Source organism: Anas platyrhynchos, chromosome 2 (genome assembly GCF_047663525.1).
Source record: "Anas platyrhynchos isolate ZD024472 breed Pekin duck chromosome 2, IASCAAS_PekinDuck_T2T, whole genome shotgun sequence".
Lineage (NCBI taxonomy): Eukaryota > Metazoa > Chordata > Aves > Anseriformes > Anatidae > Anas > Anas platyrhynchos.
The window spans coordinates 124,669,319-124,691,601 of NC_092588.1; the positions used below are offsets into that span (position 1 = coordinate 124,669,319).

Genomic DNA, 22,283 nt, shown 5'->3' on the forward strand with positions numbered 1-22,283 from the left:
GCAAGCAGTGTGTGATCCAGGATAATTCCATTAAGCTGTGGATCCTGGTGAATGGAGACTGAGTGGCTGACTCCAGTAATTTATTTAAAAAAGAAGCCTTTGTCAAATGAATTATGTTACAACTATTAAAGAAGCTTTGCACAGAAAACAGATGAGAATTGAGAAGCCATAGATGTAAGATTTTGTTAATTTAAAATATCTAAATACACAGTTATTTAATTAGGGGGTAAATGAAAATGACTAAAAGAGATTTCAAGCATGCTAAGCACTTAAAAGAGCTCAGTATTTCTGTAAAGAATATGTCACAGTGGTTTTCAGGCTGCCTGGCTCACTGCCTTCTCCTGAACTTACAGGAAGGAAGGGAGGAGAAATCCTCATACCTCTCTCCTTACACGGGAGAAGTGAAGATGAAAAAGTCAGCATTTAGGCCTTTGAGGGTGTAGTATTAGTGTTTGTAGCCCAAACTTCAGATCTCAAATTAGAAAGAATTAAATAACTAGAAACAGATGCTGCTTTAAGTATTCTTAATAAAATACACTGCTGGCTCTTCTCAGAGGAGTATATTAAGTAGGAGTATTTTGAAGGAATAATTATAAATTATTAGAGAACACAATGGTGAATGCTAGGCATGGCTCTGGAGCAAAACTTCACAGACTAGAGAGTCTTTGGAACATTCTGAAGGCCAAAATGTGAACTTTTCATGAATGAATGTTTCAGAACCCAAATGTTACATTTATTGCTCTAAATTAATTATGTTTTCTTTAAGATTTATCTTTTCATTCTTGCACGTTAGACTAATTCATAGCTATTAGGCTGCTACATTTGCAAAGTACTAAAGTAGCCTTCATGAAGGTGTTGAAGACGGTTAATGAAGCTAGAGAGATTTTATGTGAAATTCCAACTGATGGCTTTTCCTTAATCAGAAGACTCTGGGAAATGAGATTTCTTTATTATTTTTTTTTTTAAGTTCAGTATACATTAATCTTCACTTAAAAAAAAAAAAAAAAAAAAAGGTAGGGAGAAGGCATGCTTATAAAAGTAAAACACCTCTTCTTTAGCCTAACTTCACAGTGGTTGTGCAACAGATGTGACCCCACTGTATTGCTGTGTACAGATTCAAAGATAATTGAATCCCTCTGCAGTAGCTATTAAAAATGGGTAAACGCTGTATTTCCAGATCAAAATGAAGTAGAGATGTGTGAAGAATTTTGGGAGATGTCTGTGAGAAGGGGGATGGAAGGAAAAGAAAGAGGAGTAAAATATGTTTTATTGCTAGAAACAGTACTCCTTCTTTGCTTACACTTTAACAAAAACACTTTCAGATTTTTTTTTGTCTATTTGCCCAAGAGATATCCTAAAAGCTCTGAGCTTGAGAGAAGAAAATCTTATTTTCTGCATTTTAACAGATTTTCCTCTCAGGTTTCTAGCTGATGTCAAAGTTTTTACTAGCAATAATTCAAATAGGAATAGATTTCAGTTTCTCCTTTGTTTTCTCCTATAAATGGGTCTTCAGCACAGTGAAAAGATAGCTGGAAAAATAATTTTCAAGAATAGTGATTTTATATCTATTTTTTTAAGTTAAAGGAAGATAAAGTTACTGTTTTTGTTCTCACTACAGTCAAATTAATGTATTTTGTCTTGACAGTTTCTTTTTCCAAGGACTGAAGAATTGTGAACGATTCTTATTTAAGCAAGAAGACTTTGCCTTTATAATGCTTAGACCTATGGGCCTGTACTAGGAAAGCAAGCTGTAATCAGCTTAGCTGATGCTGAATTACACTTACCTCCACTTCGCCTCTTTAACTTCCCATAAGCATGCTAAGCACCTCTTTAAAATACATTGACCTCTAATTATTTCTTGCTTTATGTATCCCTTAGCCCACATTGAAGAAATTAAAAAAATATATTCCAATTGGTGTACCGTGCAGAACAATACAACCTGCTTTTGTTTGGCTTTGTTCTGTATGAAGAATTAAACTTTTACACAGTTGCATTTTCCAGAACTCAAAATGCCATGTGTAATGATTAAATTTCATACTTTATCATGTAAAGTGACACTGATTAAACTGTTTTTAAGTAATGGGGGGCAAAATTGCATTATTCAGGCTTTTGACCGTGAGATTACCAACTTGCAAAAATTCTAGCTATGCCATCAACTTCACTCTGAGGTCTTTCTGAAGTCACAAGATGCACTGGATTTGTGGGATTTGTGCACTGGGACCTGTGCATTAATACATCTACCTTGGTAACATTCGCTCACTTCTGAAGGCAGAGCATGGATGGTAAACAAGCTGGCTTTATGCTTGAGTGAGAGCATTTCACCTTCTTTTCAGTGGAGGAATTTTCAGCCTGGCAGCAATAGCATTATAATAACTGCCAGCTGCTCACTTGGCACAAGAGTGCCTAGAACCAAGAGGAAGAACCTGGTGCATTTATGTATAATTTATTTTTCTCTAAGACTTGAAGGTTTAGGCCTCATGAATATTTTTATCTGGTCTTTGTATGCATCAGTCTGGGAATATGCAAGTGGAGCCTGCAGATTTTGGTTTGGAGTACATTGCAGTAATTCCCACCAGGATAAGATGAGAAATTATTTTGGGGGATTCATCAGTGAGTGGGTGGTCAAGAAAGAAGGAAAACCTTTAACAATAAGCAGATGGACCTCCCTCATTTTATACTATCTATTGGGGATGCGAGATAATCATCTCCCCAAATATTGGACAGTATAGACATGATTTTCACATCAAAAGAAGAAAGTTCAAGACATTATTTGTGAAGCAGGAACTCGGGAATGGAAAGGAGACGTTTTTGTGTTCTCAGCTCTGTACTTGCCCACCACTGTCAAGGCTGCAGAAATGACATCTGCAGGGGTTCACAGGAGCAACATTTATACCTGTATCTGTAAACTCACACAGCTGCAAGCAACAGACCACTTTTTGACTCACAGTGCCACTTTCATCTAGTATTTACACCTGGTTTGAAAACCTACAGTCTACCAGAGGAGGAAATACGAAAGGTTTTTGGTAATGTCTTTATTCATAAATTCTTGAGATGTATCTGGAGACAGACTGTAAGGGGCAAAAAAGGTAGCAAGTCCTGGTGGTCTCTGTTAGGCTGATTCTGGGAGAGAAATTTTACTCTGATCTGGTAGTAATTGGGCCATAAGTATCTGTGCAAAAAACACTGAGGCACCCAAGAAAATTAACACCAGTAGGAGCTATTTGGCATTCCTAAGATGCAAGCTCCTTGCATCTCTAAGTTTCATTTCTTATGGGGGACAATCTCCAGTGAATTAGAGGAGACTGAGATCCAGACCATTTCACTTGCATCTGTGAGGGAGGGGAGAAATTTCTCCTTGCTCTGAAGAAGTCGTGGAGCATGCGTGAGAGTATAGTATGGGACTGGCATTTGAGAATTCAGAGCTCTAAACACAAAAGGAATACGTGATTTAAAAAATATTCATTCTTTCTTGGCAGTCTCTGTGTGTTAAGTAGATTTTCTGGAGAAGGAGCTGTCTTATTCAGACTTCCATACAGTAGTCATTTAATGAGTCTCTGATCTCAGCTGCTGGTGTAATGTAAACAAATGCTGCTGTACTATAACAAAGTGCTGCTTTATTTTTTTATTTTTATCTTTTTTTTAAAGATTTGTGCCAAGCCTGTTCTATTTCAAATGAATGGGGAAGCAACATTTTGCCTGAAAGCAACAGCTAAAAAGCAACCTGCTATACAAATCCCAAACTTTTAGTTGGGAGCTCCCACATATAGGGCTTGCTCCCACATATAGGGCTTGCCCTCTACCCTCTTGTCCATGTCTCAAACAGGATTTAAAGCAATGAAAGAAACAGAAGAAAGGTAGAGGGGTCTTTTGCGCTGGCTCTAGGCAGTAGCTGGAAGGAAAATGTCATTCTCTTTTCTTTCTTTTCTTCCTTGCTTGTGTTGCAGTACAGGGGTAAGATTTAGTCTATGTTTGTGCCTTCTTCCTGCTGCATATGCACAACACCTGTAGTTAATAAGAATCTGAGAGGAGGTGGTTCTTTCTTTTTCCTTTATCCTTTTGATGCTACTTGTCCTTCCTCGCCTTTCCTCTAGATGCGCAGGGGAATGAAAGAGAGAATTTAGTCAGATTTATGCTTTTTTTTTCATGTACAGCTGTATATGTCTTGGAATATTACAGTTTGGTCACTCTCCCCTGCCCTTCCACTAAAGTTTCATCATGTTTCATGGTTCCCAGGCTTCTCAGACAGCAGTAGGATAATAAGCCTGTGATCTATTTCTGCTTGGGCTACTTACAGGTTTTGGTCGACAGTGAGGCTGACCAGCTGCATTTTGTTTCATGGTGCTGCTGTCGTAGCTTTGAGTAACAGGAAAAGAAACTGGGTTCTCCTCAGGCTGAAGGTGGGAGGAAGACTTCATTCTGCAGTGTCACAAAACCAGTGGAAGATGGCATTTTTATCATGCAGGTTCTTTTTCTCACAAACTGTCAATGCCCTGTGTAGATAAGTGTAGTTTCAGAAACTGCCATCATCAAATTTATCCCAACTGGTCTCAGCAGAAGCAGCAAAACTGGAGGTTGGGTGGGATACTGACTACAGCTCTCTGAAATACTTCAGGTAGGGTCATACCCAGAGGCAGAATAACTTGAACGAGTCCCCTTAGTATGTTTGGGACTTTTATGTCCCATTTAATTTGTTCACTGAACGCAATTAGTAGTTGGAATTCTTAAATTCAATAATATACTAATTTTGTTTGTTTATTTAGGTTTTATCCCCTACACATCTGTGGGGATGCTCCGTTTTAAAGTCAGCCCTGCTGGGTGAGGTGAAGCTGGAAGTGTTGCACACTGATGCCTCCCAATGACCAACTTAAAGCAGCACACTATGTCTGTTTGTACAAACTCTTCCCCTCCCCCACTCATAATATCATCATTAGATCATCTGTTTAAGTAACTATTAAACTTACTATATACCAGCCAGCGAGTGTCTTTGTGTCAAATTCTCATTTAAAGTTGTGCAGTGGTTGCGTACATATCAAGAGAGGGGGAACAGCTGCATCACCCGAACGTGTCTGTACATGGAGCCAGTAGCTCTTGGATTTTTAACACAGTAGCAAGAATTCCAAAAAAGTTGAAATGATACCTAGTGTGCTGCTAAGCTGGAAAAAAAAAATCAGTGGAAATGTTAATTCATATAAAATTCTGTCTACAACTTTAGTATCCAACACAAACTTCAGTCTTTTGTTGTCTGAAGAGCAAGTTGTGTTGTTTAAGGAGTAATTTTGTACTTATAAAAATAATATTCTCTGTATTCTCCTACCTTTTTTCTTGTGTTTCCCTCATACAACTGTATTTAAATAGGGCAACGATAAACTAACTCATTTTTGAATGCCAATTAAAAAAAACAAATCTATTTTAAGGGACAACCTAAAAACCCAGGAAGTAGATAGCGCCTTCCAGAGACAGTGTTTTTAGTTCAAGGTCAAACAATTGATCTTTAACCCGCCACACACAGTTTAAAGTGGTTGTTTAGCACAGGGGTTGTCTGCTGATATCAGTGCTTTTTTGCATATTTTTATTGGTAGAACTTAATGAGATTACATATATTTTGATGAAGAATTGCTACCGTGTAAGCTTGCCACCTACCTACAGTGACTCTTATGAATATTTGATGATTGTAAGTAGTAGGAACTTCACTGTGATGCTCACACACACTAAAAAAAAAAAAAAAAAAAAAAAGGCAAAAAAAGGCAGCAGCACAGCAATAGCTTTTGTTCTGATTTTTTGCTTGCAGTAAACAGTGCGACATTCTGTACGTGTTATTAGACATATCTAAAACGTTTCTGAAAACTAGCAGTTTTGTTTGAATCATAATTTTATTCACTTACCAAGGGAAAGATGTAGGGTGGAAGTGCAAATGTTAATGCCTATGTTTCTATTTTAATTTGAGTTAGGGTTGACTGGTCAATCTTATACTTCTAGCTATGAATTAATAGTTGAGAAAGAGGAAAGAAAACAGTGGTTCGTATTATTTTGCAGATGCAGCAGTGCTCTACAAAATCTGAAAATACTATCTGTCGAACAACAATTGTGTAGACTTCTGTGGAATGTCTTTGGTCTGTGCAGTCCCACCTTATAAATCCTATTTGTCTAAACAGTGCTTTGCTATCATATTGCAAATTAGGCAGTGTCTGTCAATAGCAGGTGTTACATTTTATCATCCCTTCATCTCGTTTTTTTTTTTTCAGTATAATATATGCTCTTCACCTTGTATGTTGTTTCAAGATATTTTTGTGTGAAGCTATTATTGAAAACCAGATTCTCGATACAGTTGCGTGAATTGTGATACTTGTTTTTTGTTTGCACATTTGAAAAATCACTGATTTTATTACCAGCTGACTTTGCTGACCCTGTTCAAAACACAAGTTAACTAAGTTGCCATAATTTGTTTAAATTATATTCTTTTCATTTTCTTCTGAGATTTGTAGGGGCAGCTACATAGCTATATTTTTCTTAGTGGTGATGACAGCAGCAACAGCTCTAACATTCATAGTTTTTGTACTTAAAATAATCTGGTGTAGTAGTTACTAGAATTATTTTCTCCTGTAGCTCCTGCATATTAAGAGTATAAGAATTCATTAATGCTACTATATTATTATTATTTTTTTTAAAGCTGGAATTTACAGAACTTATTTTTCTTTCAGGGAATCTGTTTCCTCCTATTGCATGTCAAGATCTTCAGTTTGTTCTGAAGGCTGGATATTTGGAAAAACGCAGAAAAGGTATGTTTAACTATCTTTGTGAAAATTATTTAGTTTGTGTTTTATATCTGGGACGTCTATGTGTCAGTATTTGAAGTTGCATACACAACTTTATACAGGAGTGATAAATAAAATTGAATAGAAATTGAAATGTTGAATCATTATTACGCAAAAGAAAGAACAGCAAATAATTGCTTCTATACTGATAAAAGAAAATTCCATTTCTTTGACTCAAAAAATCATGCTGTGAAAGTCCAGTATCAGCCATAATTCAGAGACTTTTAGGTATTTTTGAAGAAAACATGAGGAACGTATGTAAAAGTACCATATGTTGACTTCATGTTTCAGTGAGCATCAAGATTTATTTTCCTTCAAGAGGGCAAATATTGATCTCAGCTTTGGTTCAGTCAATATTTACCTTGATTCAATAAATCTTATATTGTCAACTTAATACCCACTTAATGCTGCAATAACTGTAGGAAATATTTAGGAAGTTGTTCATAATTTCTTTATATTTAATGTTTCACCTGACTTCTCTCTTTATATGATTTTAAATTCCCATTTACTTCCTTGCCACCAGCTTTTATTTCTGGCTTCCCTTCTCAGTGCTATACATTTGTCTTCTTCATATCCAGATTTTGCTTCCTTTACTTAGCATTCTTCCAATCTCCTCCCTCTTCCCTCACCCTCAAAAAGAAGTAACACATTTGTGTTCAATAATGCAGTAAAGTGATGTAACACAAATTATATTATTTGCAGACCACAGTTTTCTTGGCTTTGAATGGCAAAAGCGGTGGTGTGTCATCAGTAAGACAGTCTTCTACTATTATGGAAGTGACAAAGGTAATTATAATAATAATGGTGAACCTTTAAAATGATCTTTTAATGAAGAGAAGAAGTATGAAAATAAGAGGAAAAATGAAAGTTCCGGTGGAGAAAATAAGGGCAAATGAAACTTTTGAAAAAATCATTAGTTGTAAAACAGTGCCTTGAATTTTATAAATATATAGAATATTAAATCTCTCAGGATATGTAAGTGATGTGCCCATTTTATAAAGCAGGAAAACTGAGGAAAAAAGTTTAAATTACTTGTAAAGCTACCTCATGTGCCAATAACAGCTAGCTATTAGGTTTGATAGTACTCTAGTACTTAATTAATGTACTGGACAGCAAATGCTCTTTCTGTCCAAATGGTATTTTCATTTTAAAATACCCTACAGCAATTACACCTTTTGTGTTGTTTAAAGATGTTTGACTCCAGGAAAATGTCTAAAAACCACACAGTGGAGTTTCATGTTTCTTTCTAAATTACATTCTGGAAAAGTTAGAAATGAAATAAGATATTTAACTAGAAGCCAGTCATGGAGACTAAAGCTAGCTTCTAAACGTGATTTTTGATGGTCAGTTTTGAAAGAATTTGGCATAAGTGTTGGGATATCACTTTGAATATTCAAAATTGTCAGTCAAATAAAACTTCCTTTAAATTGTGTGCCAAGTGTATTTCATATTTGAGGGTAAGGTAAACTATACAGAGTGATATCTGTAATTATTAAAAGTGCAGTTGTCTCTTTTTTCTTAAAGAAAAAACAGAACTTATTTCTGTGCAAACTTTCCATTTAAACTTTTTTCTTCTGCTTATGTTCGTGTGACTCTACATGAGATTAGTGCAGATAGTCTTTTCATATGGTTTTAATTTGATTTGGTTCAGTTTGTTTCATTACTCAACATGCTGACTCAGTTAAACTCATTCTGTCTTAAAAAAAAAAAAAAAAAAGAAAATTAAGGTAAGGATATAATTGTATCTCATGTACTTTGGACTTTTAAGTTCGATTTTCATCTTGCTGCAGTTTCCTCTCAAATTCTGTTTCCAGAATTTTGTTACTATATTTGCTGTATGTCCCCTTTTCTACTTTACTCTTTCCTTGGGATTTATAGATTGGTCAAGCTTCAAAAGCATAAACAATCTTTCTTAGCAAAATGAAGAAAAAAAAAAAAAAGAAAAAAAAAGAGGACCTGTGGCCTAATACTGTTTTGTCTATAGTAATTTGTTATTTTCTCTGGAAAATTAGTTTGTGCTGCTTGTTTATATATAGTTGCACGTTATATAGAACTCCAAAAACACACATATATATATATATATATTTTTTTTAGACATTATATTGCTAATTCTTAAGGACTGTTTTGGGTTTTCAAAGCTTTGGCTTTTCAACTTCTAGTTTTTGGTCTTTGGATTAAGGTAGGAAGACTGCCTGTCTCCTTTCTTCCATTTTTCTTTTGTAGCAGTTTGGCTGTCAAGGCTGCATTGTAATTTCTAATACCTGTGCTGAAAATTAAGGTACCTGGAAGCATGTTCCGTAGCATGGGGTTTGGGGTTGGTTGAAAAATCAAGAATTGATTGGGATATACTGGGACAGCTTTCCTTTATTGATTTTCAGACATGCTTTGGCTTATACATGTAGAGCTTTTGTAGGCCACAGATTTGTTGGGGAAGATCCCCTAACCATACCCTAATGACATGGGAGAGGTGCATAGTTGATGGAGCATCTTCTGGGATCTGTGTAGATGTGTCTGGATTCCATGACTAGCTCACTGAGGAAGCAAACATCTCAGATGCATGAATTTCTGCTGTGCCTCCTTGTGATTGGTGCTGTTAGTGCAGGAAAAACTAGCACAGCAAGGTGGAATTGTATTTTCTTGCAGATCTGGGATGACCGGATGTGTCCAGAATTTTAACAGTAACTCCAGAACTTGTCTCTGAAGAAAAAAACTTTATTTTTTAGACTAATATGAGGTACTTTCTTCAGGCCTGTGATGCCATGGTATACAAGGGAGCCTGTTCCAGTGAAGAAGCAAGTTGCCATCATTGTGTGTAAACTGAATACCTGTAGTTTCCTTAGATCAGTGGCAAACTAATTTACTATTGAAATCGAGCTGTCATGCTGGTGTTTGTGGACATGCATACTGCTGTTTGTTATGTTCTTTAGCTGCAGATTGTCAACACGGACTAAGTGTGTGATAAACGAATCCCGAGGAGATCTGGCATGGATTTACTGGAAGAACATGAACTGTTCTCACTCCCACTACAGCCAGCAGTAGCACCTGCTGCAATATGCTGTAGCATTTGGGCCCTTCTTTAGCTGAGACCTTTGGTGCTGCACCAGATAACTTGGGTCATGTGGAGAAGGAAGCTGTGTGGTTCACAACTGTAGGATAACTGAAATATGCATTCAGTTGGCTTAATACAAAACTACTGCCACCTCCAGAACTATTTAGATGGCAGTTATCTGAGTGATGTTGGTCTGCTCTAGCCTGTCTGCAAACATTTTGTATCAGCTGGGCCCTGCTTACTGACAGATTCACGCAATAGGAAAATTCCCCTTTTGTCAATGTGAACCCAATTTGAAGAGAGACCAGGCAGACGAGTGGGTCCATGTATGCTTGCAGTCATGCTGCATGTTACCTTTATGAGTAATCTAGTGCTGTGTGTGTTGGGTGACACAGGTCAGAGAGGTGGCTGGGATTTCTATTTCTTGTTTTGCTATGTTTATGTTTTTAAATTCAGAACATGTAGACCACTAATCTGTGAAGGGTAAGTTATATCTGGTAAAATATGTATTTTGTTGTCCAAGTTTTGATTTTTTTTTTTATATGCTTAAATATCAGTGTAACTGAGTGCTAAATTTGAGGGTAAAGATTTATATTGTGTAGATGATTTGATGTTTCCAAAACACTTTTAATTATAGTAACTTTTTTTTTTTTAATATTAGGAGAATAAATATGGAAGGGTATAGAACAGACAAGCACGTGTAAGGAAAAGTTGTGGAACCATTTTTCAGACCTGTGTATTGCTAATGAAAGATATGTGGCCTAGTCCAGAAGCATACAGTAAAAGCTAAAGCCTGTGAAAATACAATAAATGACTGTGTGTGTGTTCACATAAGAAGTTACAAGCATCCTTTTAATGGTTGTGATGCCTGCTGGCTAATTCATGTCTTATTTCTTTTTTTCTCCTATTTTTTCTGATACTTTCAGTGCAGTGTGGATAGTGAAGCAGTTACCTCTGCAATACAGACAGGTCTAAGTATGTCACCTACATTTTTGTTTCCTGATCAGTGATGGAAAAACAGGTCTTAAAGGTTTGACCTAATTAAACGTCGGAAGTATGTATTGCAGAAAGTGCATCCATTTTTGCACTTGTGCTGCAACATTAATCCAGTATGTGGCCCACACAGAAGTGCAGCACAATGTTGAAGAGAAGCATGTTCAAATACCACGGCAGGCCTGGCTTTCTAGAAGCTCTTCTGGTCCTCGTTTTCATAGTTTTTCCCTCCATAAACATTTACAGTCCTTCTCTTTCCTTTGCTTCCATGAAGTAGCTTGCTGAGTTAGGTACCCTGTTTACAGGTATCACTATTTTTCTCTGTGATCTCTGGCAGTGCGTGTGTACTCAGTCACCTAGTTAGTACTTCTATCCCTTCAGACCTCAAAGCGTATGGACAGGAGAGTTAATTTAAATGAATAAATTAAAAGCCACAGTTTTATATGCCCTTCTGTCTGAGCAAGCTGAAGGGATCAGCTATATGTTTAGCTAGGTAGTAATTGATAACTGAAATTGGTAATCAAGTCTTGATTCTCCCTAATTACCTACACTTCAGTTTATAGTGCCAATGTAGTGACATAGGCGGAAGAAAGATACCCTAATTAATTCTTTTTTTCCCCCACATTATTGCCTTTTTTAACTCCTGAAGTTTCATTGTGCCTGTGGCTATATGTCTGCAATAGTTGTTAATTTTCAAAGGAAGTTCAGATGTGCAAACAGGTAAAAGTTTCAGGAAGGTACAGGTTTATATAAGATCTTGATTCAGGGGATACTAAGCAGAATGTCCAATTGCAAGATGCTATGAAAAAAAAGCATCTTGCTTTTATTGGCTTCTCCAATAAAAAAAAAAAAAAAAAAAAAAGAAAAGAGATCCTTAGCAAAATACAGTAAAATAGTGCTGGTTGTCTTGTTGAGCAATATATCTTTGTGAGTAAAAGAAGGTGCTGCTTGTTACCTTTTTTTTTTTTTAATCTTCCCCTAATCAGTAGTTAGTGTAACTGTTAAGTTGATGTCCATTACTTCAAGATTTCCTGTCATCTTGGTGGTTCATAAGTCCTGCATTGCTCTGTAGGCTCAGTTAGTCCACTGGGACAACTTTACAATCCAAGGCTTTTATGTCTGGGATTGAACATAAACTGGTGTACTAAATAGTGTTTCAATCTTTGCCTCCATTTTTTCATTTTATCATCTAGATTTCTCAAAAGAGGAAAAAAAAAAAGACTATTGCAGTTCAGATTTGCAGTCTAAAAGAAAGTGTTTGCTATGCATATGTTTGGAAAGGGCTATTCCAAAAGCTGGAAAAGGAATGACCATTTTGGAGATACTGACATGTACTATTTTTAGAAAACATGTGGTAAAGTATGTGAAACTACATTTAGCATGAAGCCATGTAAACTGTAAGATCTTACAGACTCCTAATTTCAAGATGAAGAGAGCTAAATTATAGATTCTAATAGTATCTATAAATACTTTATCACTTTTCTGAAATCCTTCTGTTTGCCTTTGTTCCTTATGCCTTTCTCTGTAACTTCTTTCCTTTCCACTCTCTAAGTCCTCTCTGTTCTACAGAGTGCACTAATTCTTTTTACATGTGCTAATAATATGGTCACATCGCCTTAGGCCTCAAATTTACAACCCAATCATTTCAAGACCCAGCTGAAGGTTTACTCTCCTTTGTTTTAAAAGTTCCCATGGACTCAGTTACGCAAGGCTACTTCACAACCCTTTTTCTCTGCTTCCCTTGAGACTCCCTTTTCCTAATATAATATTGGCCCTGTTTCCGTTGTTAACAACGTGTCACTATTTTTAGTATGCATGAAGCTCATATGTAAGAAAAATGTTAAAAATGTTTAAAGTGATCTCAAATTTCATTCAGACCTGTATAGTCTGTTTTAAAACCTAAATGTGCCCTAAATTTATTCATCTCTAAAAAGATTTATATCCTAGGTTTGACTTTTTTCAGTACTTAGTTGTCTGACTGCCACTTTGTTGTACAGTTTCTTTACCAATATAAATTGCTGATGCAAAATGATCTGAAGAAACCCAGATTTTTTTTTTCCTGATGCATACCTAATATGAGGAGAAGGGAGAAAGAGGAAAAGAGGAGAGTAAAGAACATCTTATTCTGAAATGAAATTTGACCTAATTCTGGAACAACTTCTGCTTGATGATGATTTTTTTTTTTTTTTTTTTTTTACAAAACTGATAGTGTTATACTTTTGCAATTCTGTTCTGTGTTGTACTGTGACAACTTAAGAGTTTCCTGTTGTTGAATTGCAAAGCCCTATCTTGAGAAAATAAGAGGTAATAAGACTGCTACCCTTTTTCAGAGAAGTGTGTTTTATTTGTCCCTCCCTCATCCCTTCCTAATATGCTGGTATATTCCTGCCTAGGAAAAAACTCTGGTTCTAATTTGGGATTTCAAAATGAAAGTGAAATGTCTGTGATGTAAATGGGCTTCCTGAGGCTGTGGACATCTAAGGCTCCTGCCATTAAAAACATCTATATCTAATTTTTGGTCTCCAAGTAAAATCCTTAGGTCTAAAGTTCTTAAACATCAAAACCTGTTTAATTCTCTCTGAAGCACAGTCTCCAGAATGTATTTCTGATGTATAGTTCTGAATGGGGAAGTTCAGAAGTCACACCTGCTTAGCTGCAAGCATTTGCTAATAAATGAAGTTGAGGTGATCACTGAGTGTGTTTGTCACAAGATGGCCCAGCCTTCAAGCCTACTACCTGACTACGGTGCCTGGCCAAACACCTGCTTTGTGTCACAGTCTGCTTCACAGCGATCAGGTACCAGGGTTGGTCTCCAGTCCTTCCTAGAGAGGTGTATTCTGTAAGAGCAACTGAGATTTGTGAGCCTCCATTGCCTATCACCACCAGTGGATGCAGCCGAACTGTTAATTGTCCTCTGTCCTGCCATTTGGTATCTGTGAAGCAATTTCTCAGGACATACTAGCTCTGTTGTTTGCTGCTACAGAGAGTGTGAATCCATGCTTAGTCTTTCTCTCAACTTCAGTGGGTTCTGGGTTAGAGTTGTGAAGTGTCAGGTTGTCTTAAAATTTCCTCATAGTTAACATTCTAAAGAGGCTATAGTTAACATTCTTTAATCAGGGCTGCTTCACTGCACAGATAATTAGAAGCAAAAGTAGCAATGCTATGGCTAGTCTGCTGCCATAAAGTTCAGTGAAAGAATTTAATAGCAAAGGATATACGTTTTTTATTGGTATATGCAACTAATTTTCATTAGCACACAAACACAGTGTTCTGAGAGTTAAGACAAAGATGGTACAAACAATAAAACAATCAAATACAATATGGATACCATATACTGTGTTATCCTTTTAGTACAAAGTCCAATATCTTTCTGTTATAATGCTCTTTGAAAGAACTAGTACTGGTACAGAGATAATCTCTGATTAACTCTGTAAAACTGTGTTAACATAAAAGGGATTTTTAATGTCACAGAGAAGTATTTTCAGAAATACTCCAAGAGTCTGAATTTGAATACTTGCCTCCTTTTTTTCTTAACAAAATATTTTTACTCTTCAAACCTGGTGTTTGTTCATTCTGTCTGTGTGCTCCTGTCTTCCTGGGGTTTTGATAAACCTCCAGCGTGGAAGAGGGAGAAATTAATGTGTTCCACTTCATCTTCTCCCTGAGGTCACAAGTGAAGGAACAATGAAATTTCTAGGCTGAAATGAATTTCATTAAAAGGGGACCTAGTTAACCTATTGCAAGTTTTTATTTCTAATATCTGCCTTGGTGTGATTCCATGAATTTTACATTTGCGTCCTGTTTGATACAGAGGTGGAGGTTTGAGCAAACATAAAATATTAATACTGAATCTTTGCACTTAATGAAGACATAATTAAAGGTACTGTTACAGAACGGACTAGAAAGAGGTAATAGAACAGTGCTTAGGGTTTGTTCAAGTAATTTTTTAAATTTGCCATTTGCTTGCCATGGGTGAGAATTAATAAAAAGGTAGAAGCACAGACTATGAATGCTAGTGAGAGTGTTTGTATAGGGACTGCCCTTACGTCCACTGATGTTCATGCTGCTGTTAGCCACTTTTTGCTATTTCAGAATGGAAAAAAAATAATTTTCTATTCAGTTTCCAGAAAGGAAACAAAATAATGTTGAAAATGTAGTTTTTCCTATTTTATCTACTGTAGAGGCTTTCTCATTTTGTTGACAAATACAGGCAGTGGATGCTTGACTTGTGCCTAAGTTCTGTTCAGCAATGCTTGGAGTGCTGTTGCTGATGCTTGTTGTTAATGTGTTCCCCTTCTGTAGGGGGAAAAAAAAAGAACAAAAAAACTTAATTTTGTTTTATTTTATTTGCATCTACACTTTTTTTCTGGGAGGCCCAAGCAAAATGTGACTAGTGCCTATCTTCACTTGAGTGCTGCACTGTGATCCACAGAACTTGCAGAAATTAAATACTTTCACCTTTTTGTTTTCTTTTTAATATCCCCCAAACATGCCAGAGCACATAAAATCAGATGTAGGCCTTGGTCCAAAGAGCTCAGAAGGAGCGCACAGGTGGCACTTGCCCAACGTGCAGCATATTTAACACAGGCTTGTTCTAAGCGATACTTTTATAAACCAGAACCCTTAAACTGAAAAGTAGAACCATCTTTAAACAACCACATGGCTCTACATAATAAACTGTGGTAGGGCTCAGTACTTTTATTAGCTAATTAAACTTTTGCTGTGTTGAGAAGAATGCTTTGGGAACACACGCCTGAATGTATAACAAAATTCATTCTGTACTTGTACCATGTGGAAAGGAAGCACATCTGGGAGTGAGTGGGTGAATGTGAAGAAAAGCTTTTCCAATTGCTTCAAAAGGAGCTTGAAGTTTATTTTTTAAGTAAAGTGGTTAGTTTAGGAGGGAGTTCCGCAAGTTCTGAGCTAGACAGGTTTTCCCATTGGTTTACTGAACCTGAAAGAGACACTGATTTATAGGAAGCTTGCCTTGCAAATTCCAGTTCTTGGGTTTCCCTAGATGCAAGTGTCATAACATGCACTTCTTACTAAATAAGACCACCATCTGCAGACATCTCTCTGTGGAATTCCTTAGGCATCATACAGAAAAATATACTTTTGTGTTCGTCTTCCATTTAAGTAAAACTTTATCTTCAGAAGCATCACCTAATCATTTTGCTAAAAACCTCCCTGTTCTTTGTAAAATTCATGAAATAGAAAACCAAATCTGAATAAACGATAACCTGCTGAGCCACTTACATTCACTGTTGTAAATGAAGCTCTAACTTTGTTTTTTATCTCCAACAGACAAACAACAGAAAGGTGAATTTGCCTTAGAGGGCTACACCATCAGAATGAATAATAACCTTCGGAAGGATGCAAAGAAAGATTGCTGTTTTGAAATCTCTGCTCCTGATAAGCGCATTTATCAGGTTGGACTTCTTATGTCGACTTGAAATTAAATTGATAAAGCCGTTACAATTCCAGTTACTGAATTAACATTTCAGTAAAACAACTTTCACTGACATCTTAATGAAAAAACGAAATCCCTTCTTGCTTATACTGTATATTCATATATAAGGAAAAAAAAATCTAATTTAAAATATATATGTATATGTTCAAATGTTATCTTTTTGGACAAGAATGGGGAAATCTATCATCTTTATCTATTGGTCATTTCGATGTAATTATTTTAATACCTATTATATGGTATGTCTGCATGATTTCTTGGATGAATTAAGTAGTGGAAAAAAGTTAAACAAAATATATATCAGTGTTAAATACATATTGTATTGGTCATGGCTTTGCCAGGAATATCTACGTAAAGGCACATATCAGCTGTGCAATTCAGAGATCTATCAGCTCGACATCAATATAGAATGTAAGTTTAATAAGTTTTAAATATCTGAGATTGCAGTTGAAAGCCAGTTAATTAAGCTGTCAGGTAGTGTGTTGGAGTCTGACAAGAACATTTTTAAGAAAACTGTACCCAGCAGTCTAAAGAAATTCATGGGTGTCTTCTAATTGTCAAGGGCAAATTTTGTTCATCAGTTCTGGCTTTGACATTGATGAAGAGAAGCAGCTTTTTTCTGCACAGCTGCCAGCTGCTGATCAGAGTTTCAAATCCATCATCCTCTCCTTCAATTACGTAAATTTGTCAAAATTAGCTGTACATTATAAGAAGCATCCTTGCAAGAAAAGTACCAGAAGACATGAAAAGAATTACTAATGGTTTCTTGAGGAAGTGACAAGAATGCTACAGACCCTTTTCTATTGCTAATGAAACTGTAGTTATATGTTTGTCGTTGCTACTACTAGTTATTAATAAATATTTAATAGTTTGCAGCTGCCACTCCCAAAGAAGCAGAGGAATGGGTACAGCAAGTGAAATTTGTAATACAAGGTAAGCCAGCCTGAAGAACTATAGCCTTTATTATTAGTCCTACCTGGTGACGGTAGTTCTGTCCATTAACTGATCTGTTATGTTTGTATATCTAGTGTTCCTACTTGTCCTAGTTTTGAATAGTGAGTCCTGGATTTCAGTCACGTTTTCGCTTTTACGTAACTTTTCTTCTTGTGCAAGATTCTTGTTTTTTTCCAAGAATAACATTTAGCCGGAAAGCTCTCCCTTATGAATGCTATAACAAAATATGCAAAGTAAACTATAAGCACCAGCTTGTAGAAAACATGTTGTGTTTTCATTTTGCATAAATTCTGCATAGGCTTTCTTTTCTAGGAAATGTTAACCTTTTAAACTGCTTTTATATAGATATGGAATCAAATACTATTCCGGAGGAGGAAGAGGAATATGATGATGTTGGACAAGCGAGCAGTGAACCAATAGATGATAGCATTTATGAAGAACTTCCAGGTACTCTTCAGATTTTTCAGCTTATGACCTGTGACAATTTTGTCTTCTCTACTGCTAATTTGGTAACTCTGAGTGGCTAAAAAAGTAAGTGGGCAAAGTAACCTGATGGGTAAGATATTTTCAGATTTTAAATTTTACTGTGACATTGAATGTGTCTTTAACCAGATCTGAGTGAGAACAGTTTTCTTTAGCAGGGGCATCAAAATAGTGCAGAAGACGTAAAAGTCGTCTCAGGGGACTTTTGGCTCATTAACATCCCCTAGTATATAATTTTTTTTAATTAAAAATTGACTTGCCTTACAGCTTTTTCCACTAACTTGCCCATATTTTTTTTTTATTCATGTTGGCATTTGTATTGAGCAAAAGTTCTCTATCACTCTAGCTGCTGCCTGATACATGATTATATAATCCTGCAAGAAAGTAATGTGTTGGTTTGAAAGGGCTCTGGAGATGATCTGTAAATAAAGAAAACATATGAGTATTGACATTTTATTTCATATCTTCCAGTATGATTATGGTTATATACAAACTTAATGTGAACAGCTTTTGGAATTGATTATAGATATTCAGGTGATAGGATGAAGATGTTTGGTCTTGTTTATATTTTAAGAAACCATGTAAAAATCAATTAATTTTTTAGATACCATTTTAAAGAAATTATATCTTAAAGTGATATGACAATAATCACTTTGTATGAAATAACGTTCTGCATCCCTTACTGTGTTAGGCAGTGCAATTATCAGCAATAACTTGAGAGGAAAAATCAGTCATGTCACGTGATGCCAACTAACTTTATTTATCTGCTAGGTTGAATATTGAGTCCACCGAAGGGGGGGGAAAAAAAAAGTATGCCTTGGTTTTCATTTTAACGTTGTTTCAGTGAACCAAGGGAGAAGAGAGTACGAGTGACTGATGAAAAAATCAAAACACACCCCACATCATACAATTGGAAAATTGTAGGAGAGCTGTTCCATTTTTTTTGTCTTTTTTTTTTTTTTTTCCCATTTCTTTGAATTTTATCTAGACTACTTCAATACACAAGTGCATGTTCTGCTGACATGGGGCACAGTTGTGTCATGCATGCTGAAAAACTCTTCTGCAGTGGATATAAAATCTGTGTTAAGTGTTTAGTCTTATAGCTGGAAGAGTGCAACCAAACCTTGCTGCGGTGCTCTTTGGATGCTCAGGCTCTTAGAGGAGATGATGCTTTACATTTGATTATATGTTCATTAATGAAGATCTGTGTGTGTCCTAGGTTAAATTTCTCTTACCTGAGCTTCACTTACCTTACCTGTTCATTTGAATCTCAAATAGGAAGTAGATCTATAGCAGTAATGCATAAAATATTGGCAGAGAAACAAGAATTAATATATTCTTTGCATTCTTTGCTCTGAGTTCTGGTTTTGGAGAATTGCTGGCTTGATATGATTCAGCAAGAATTTAGAGTGTTTTCACTTATATACCATTTTTATATCAGTTTTCCAGGAACTGTTGTCGCCTAATGTGGCTAATAAATCTGAAATGTAACAAAACAGCTGTCATAAAGAAAGGGTAGCCCTTCTGTTGTTCAAGAAATCTAGTTTCATTTTTCAGTTAAATAACAGTCTTTCTCCATGATCTTGAAGTGGTGCTTCATTTTCATGTTGTGAAGTAGGGATTTCCTTTCCTTATTTTGTAACTAAGAAAAGAGTAAAAGAGTTCCACTTCGGTCTCGCTTGGCTTCATTAGGACTAATTGATTGTATGCTTTTAATTCCTGTTGGCTGTCCTTTCTATTTTCTCAGGTAAACAAATGTATTCTTTCTTCTTTTAATAGTCAAAGGGTGGAGCTCCATTATTCCTTACTAATTTAGAGCAAACAAGGAATTCTGAACTCTCCTTAAGTGAACAGAAAAGAAAAATTCCTTGTAGAGCCCAAAAGCTATGATAAGCTCTGGAGTGCAGAAGATAAATTCTAGATCCTTGTGAGAAGGGAGAAGAAATTTATCTTCGTTTTTTTATCCTTGAAACATCTTGACATTAGATCCACTAGCTTTTCACAGATCAACTAGCTTTCAAATTATATATTTCAGGTATTGTTGTATTTCACAGCGTATTGTACCTTGTTGTTATTTATTTGTGTATAATTTGCCATTTCTCAAGTAATCTTTTGCATTTCTGAGGTATTCTGGTAGTCTTTTGTGTGTGTGTGTGTGTTTGTCAGCATTTCAGAAGCAAATTAAAACAGTTCATGAAGCATTCCTTTTTGTAATACTGGATTTAGTATTAAAGAGTGTTTGGATTATAAAGAAGATATGAATATTTTTTTTTCACTGTTTAGAAAACCAGGGAATTATGGAGAACTGTAGCAGTAAGCAGGATTGGCTGATGCTGTATTCACTAGCTATCACATTGCTTTGTTTCTTGTTTTTCCTCTTGTGGCAGGAGACAGTGTAGAAAAATTAATTTTCCAGACAGGTGCTGACTAGCTTCAAACCAGTATCCAGAATAGTAATAGTCTATTACCCTATTAAAAGCTTAGATTTCAATGGAATTCAATTTGTACTGTCTGCTGGCAGGAGGAGTAAGTTGACAGTTGGAGGGGTTACAAAGACAGAAATTACTCTTTTGATCTCGTAAGTCACTTTCTTCTTTAATGGCACATACAAATACATTTTTACCATAGAAGCATCATTTGGTTCTCAGTATTAAGAGTGTTTTACTGTGTTTATTTAGGTGGAGTGAAAAACATCAGAACAGCTAAAGCTTTTCCAACTTGTAAACCTCCCTTGCAAGATTTGTCGGGGGTGGGGAAAAAGAAGTTTTCTCCAGCAAGCCATGCTTTTGTCTTTTTGTTTTTAATAAAAATGCATGTTGAAAATGTGGTCAAGCAGAAATAAAAATACTGTAATGGAGACCCATTTTTTTGCTTAATTAGCTATTTATTTTCTAATTTAGTACACTTTATATAATTTTGACATGGAAATTTTGTACTACAGTCTACAGCTGGATATTATAAGCACAGGTGGTTCCTTGTCTGTAACATAAATTCTGGAACTGTACTATTAAATAATTTTCTGTACGTGTGTAGAGCTAATTGGGTGCATTGAGTCTTTAGCCTAGTGCTCTTCAAAAAAAAGAATTATTCTTGTTAGAATGGGAGATACTTGTCAGCATTAAAGATGTCATCAGTTACAATTCATGAAGACAATTTATTAACCTGGGGTCTTAGTGACGTAATTTTTAAGGGCCTTCTCTATTGTCTTCCTTGGTCTCGTGTGCATGGACCACAAACCTGAGTTTGCAAAGCCAACCATTGCTTGCCACCACGATCTTTCCTGCAACATCAGCTCTGTGTACTGTCTACAGCAGTCTTGCACAATAGGAGAGTCTTAATTGAAGTTAACATCTTTATATTAATTTTCAGTCTTGTCTTTCTTCGCTCTCTTTCTGCTCACAAGTTTGCACTGTAGTAGTAGATTCTACTGTGTACAGTATAGTTTCCATTAAAATGGAAAAGATAGGATTTGAATGTTTCTTTGGTGCTTCTCAGTGCATAAAGATGAAAAGCTGCCCTTACAGAACAGGTAATGTTGGAAATCCCTAAGTGCTGTGGTATGACCTAAATCTGGCATTCTTGGCTTTGTGTCATTTATTTTTAGCCTGTCCATAAAATAGAGAACTTCTGGGTGAGCGAGAAGTAAGGACAGTGAAATTCAGTACTGTAGTGATCTCTAGCCAGGAGAACTGCTGTTGAGAACTAATCCACTCGATACAACTTGCATCACTTCCCAGTTTGCTGTAAATTAAATTTTGGGATCAATTCAGTCTCTGACTGAGACAAGGTTCATGAGAATGAAAAGCTTGCCTTTGTCCTCTGATTCCCACTATCAATTCTCTGCCAAACAGTTTGGTCAAGCTGTAGTATGTGGCCAATAATTCTGTTTTGCAGTGTAGTTGGAAATTTAGCTAGGGAAACTGTAATCAGGGGAAAGCTCAGGGAAAGGTAAGAAATGTCTTAAGTTTTATGCAACACAAAGTATGATATAGAAGGTAACACCTTTCTTTTAACATGTATACTTATTTTAAACAAAGTCCTTTAGTAGAGTTTTAAAATTTTATTGATATTGTTCAGAACTTTTTTCCAGCATTGTCTATGAGAATAGGGAATGATCAGCCTGACTCTGACTCATGATTGCCTCTTTAAGCAGCCAGTTAACCTCTGCAGTTAAGCAGCATAACTTAATACCATCCTCGTCTCTCTTGCTACTGGGTCATTTGAGCTTTGAGGAAGAAAATTGTTTTTTATGATGTTGTAACCTTTTCTTGAGCATAGAGGGGACAAAGGTAAGTTCGTGATCTCTGATTTACCTCTTGGGAAGGAGGAAGTCATGGTTATTTAGTGGAGTTTGAGTATAAGCTTGGCCTGTCACTCAGGAACACTGACTCATTGCAAATATTTGTGTTCTTAAAATGCAGTGTCAGGTGTATTGACTTTGTTGCTAGAAGTGAGATTTCACAGTGATGTGTTAAAGCAAATTCCTTTTCAGAAGACCTTTGCTTACTTTTAGAATTTTCAATAT

General features: G+C 36.0%; 1 protein-coding gene across 2 annotated transcripts in view; it reads left to right on the top strand.

The window, feature by feature from the left end:
* Positions 1-22,283, top strand: part of SKAP2 (src kinase associated phosphoprotein 2) — a 116,937-nt gene that overhangs the window by 61,175 nt on the left and 33,479 nt on the right. For both annotated transcript variants that reach the window (XM_027450966.3, XM_021274203.4), the window contains 5 exons: positions 6,699-6,776; positions 7,515-7,598; positions 16,159-16,283; positions 17,191-17,254; positions 17,621-17,722. In XM_027450966.3, the coding sequence (XP_027306767.2) occupies positions 6,699-6,776; positions 7,515-7,598; positions 16,159-16,283; positions 17,191-17,254; positions 17,621-17,722 (453 nt within the window). The remainder of the gene's footprint in view (positions 1-6,698; positions 6,777-7,514; positions 7,599-16,158; positions 16,284-17,190; positions 17,255-17,620; positions 17,723-22,283) is intronic.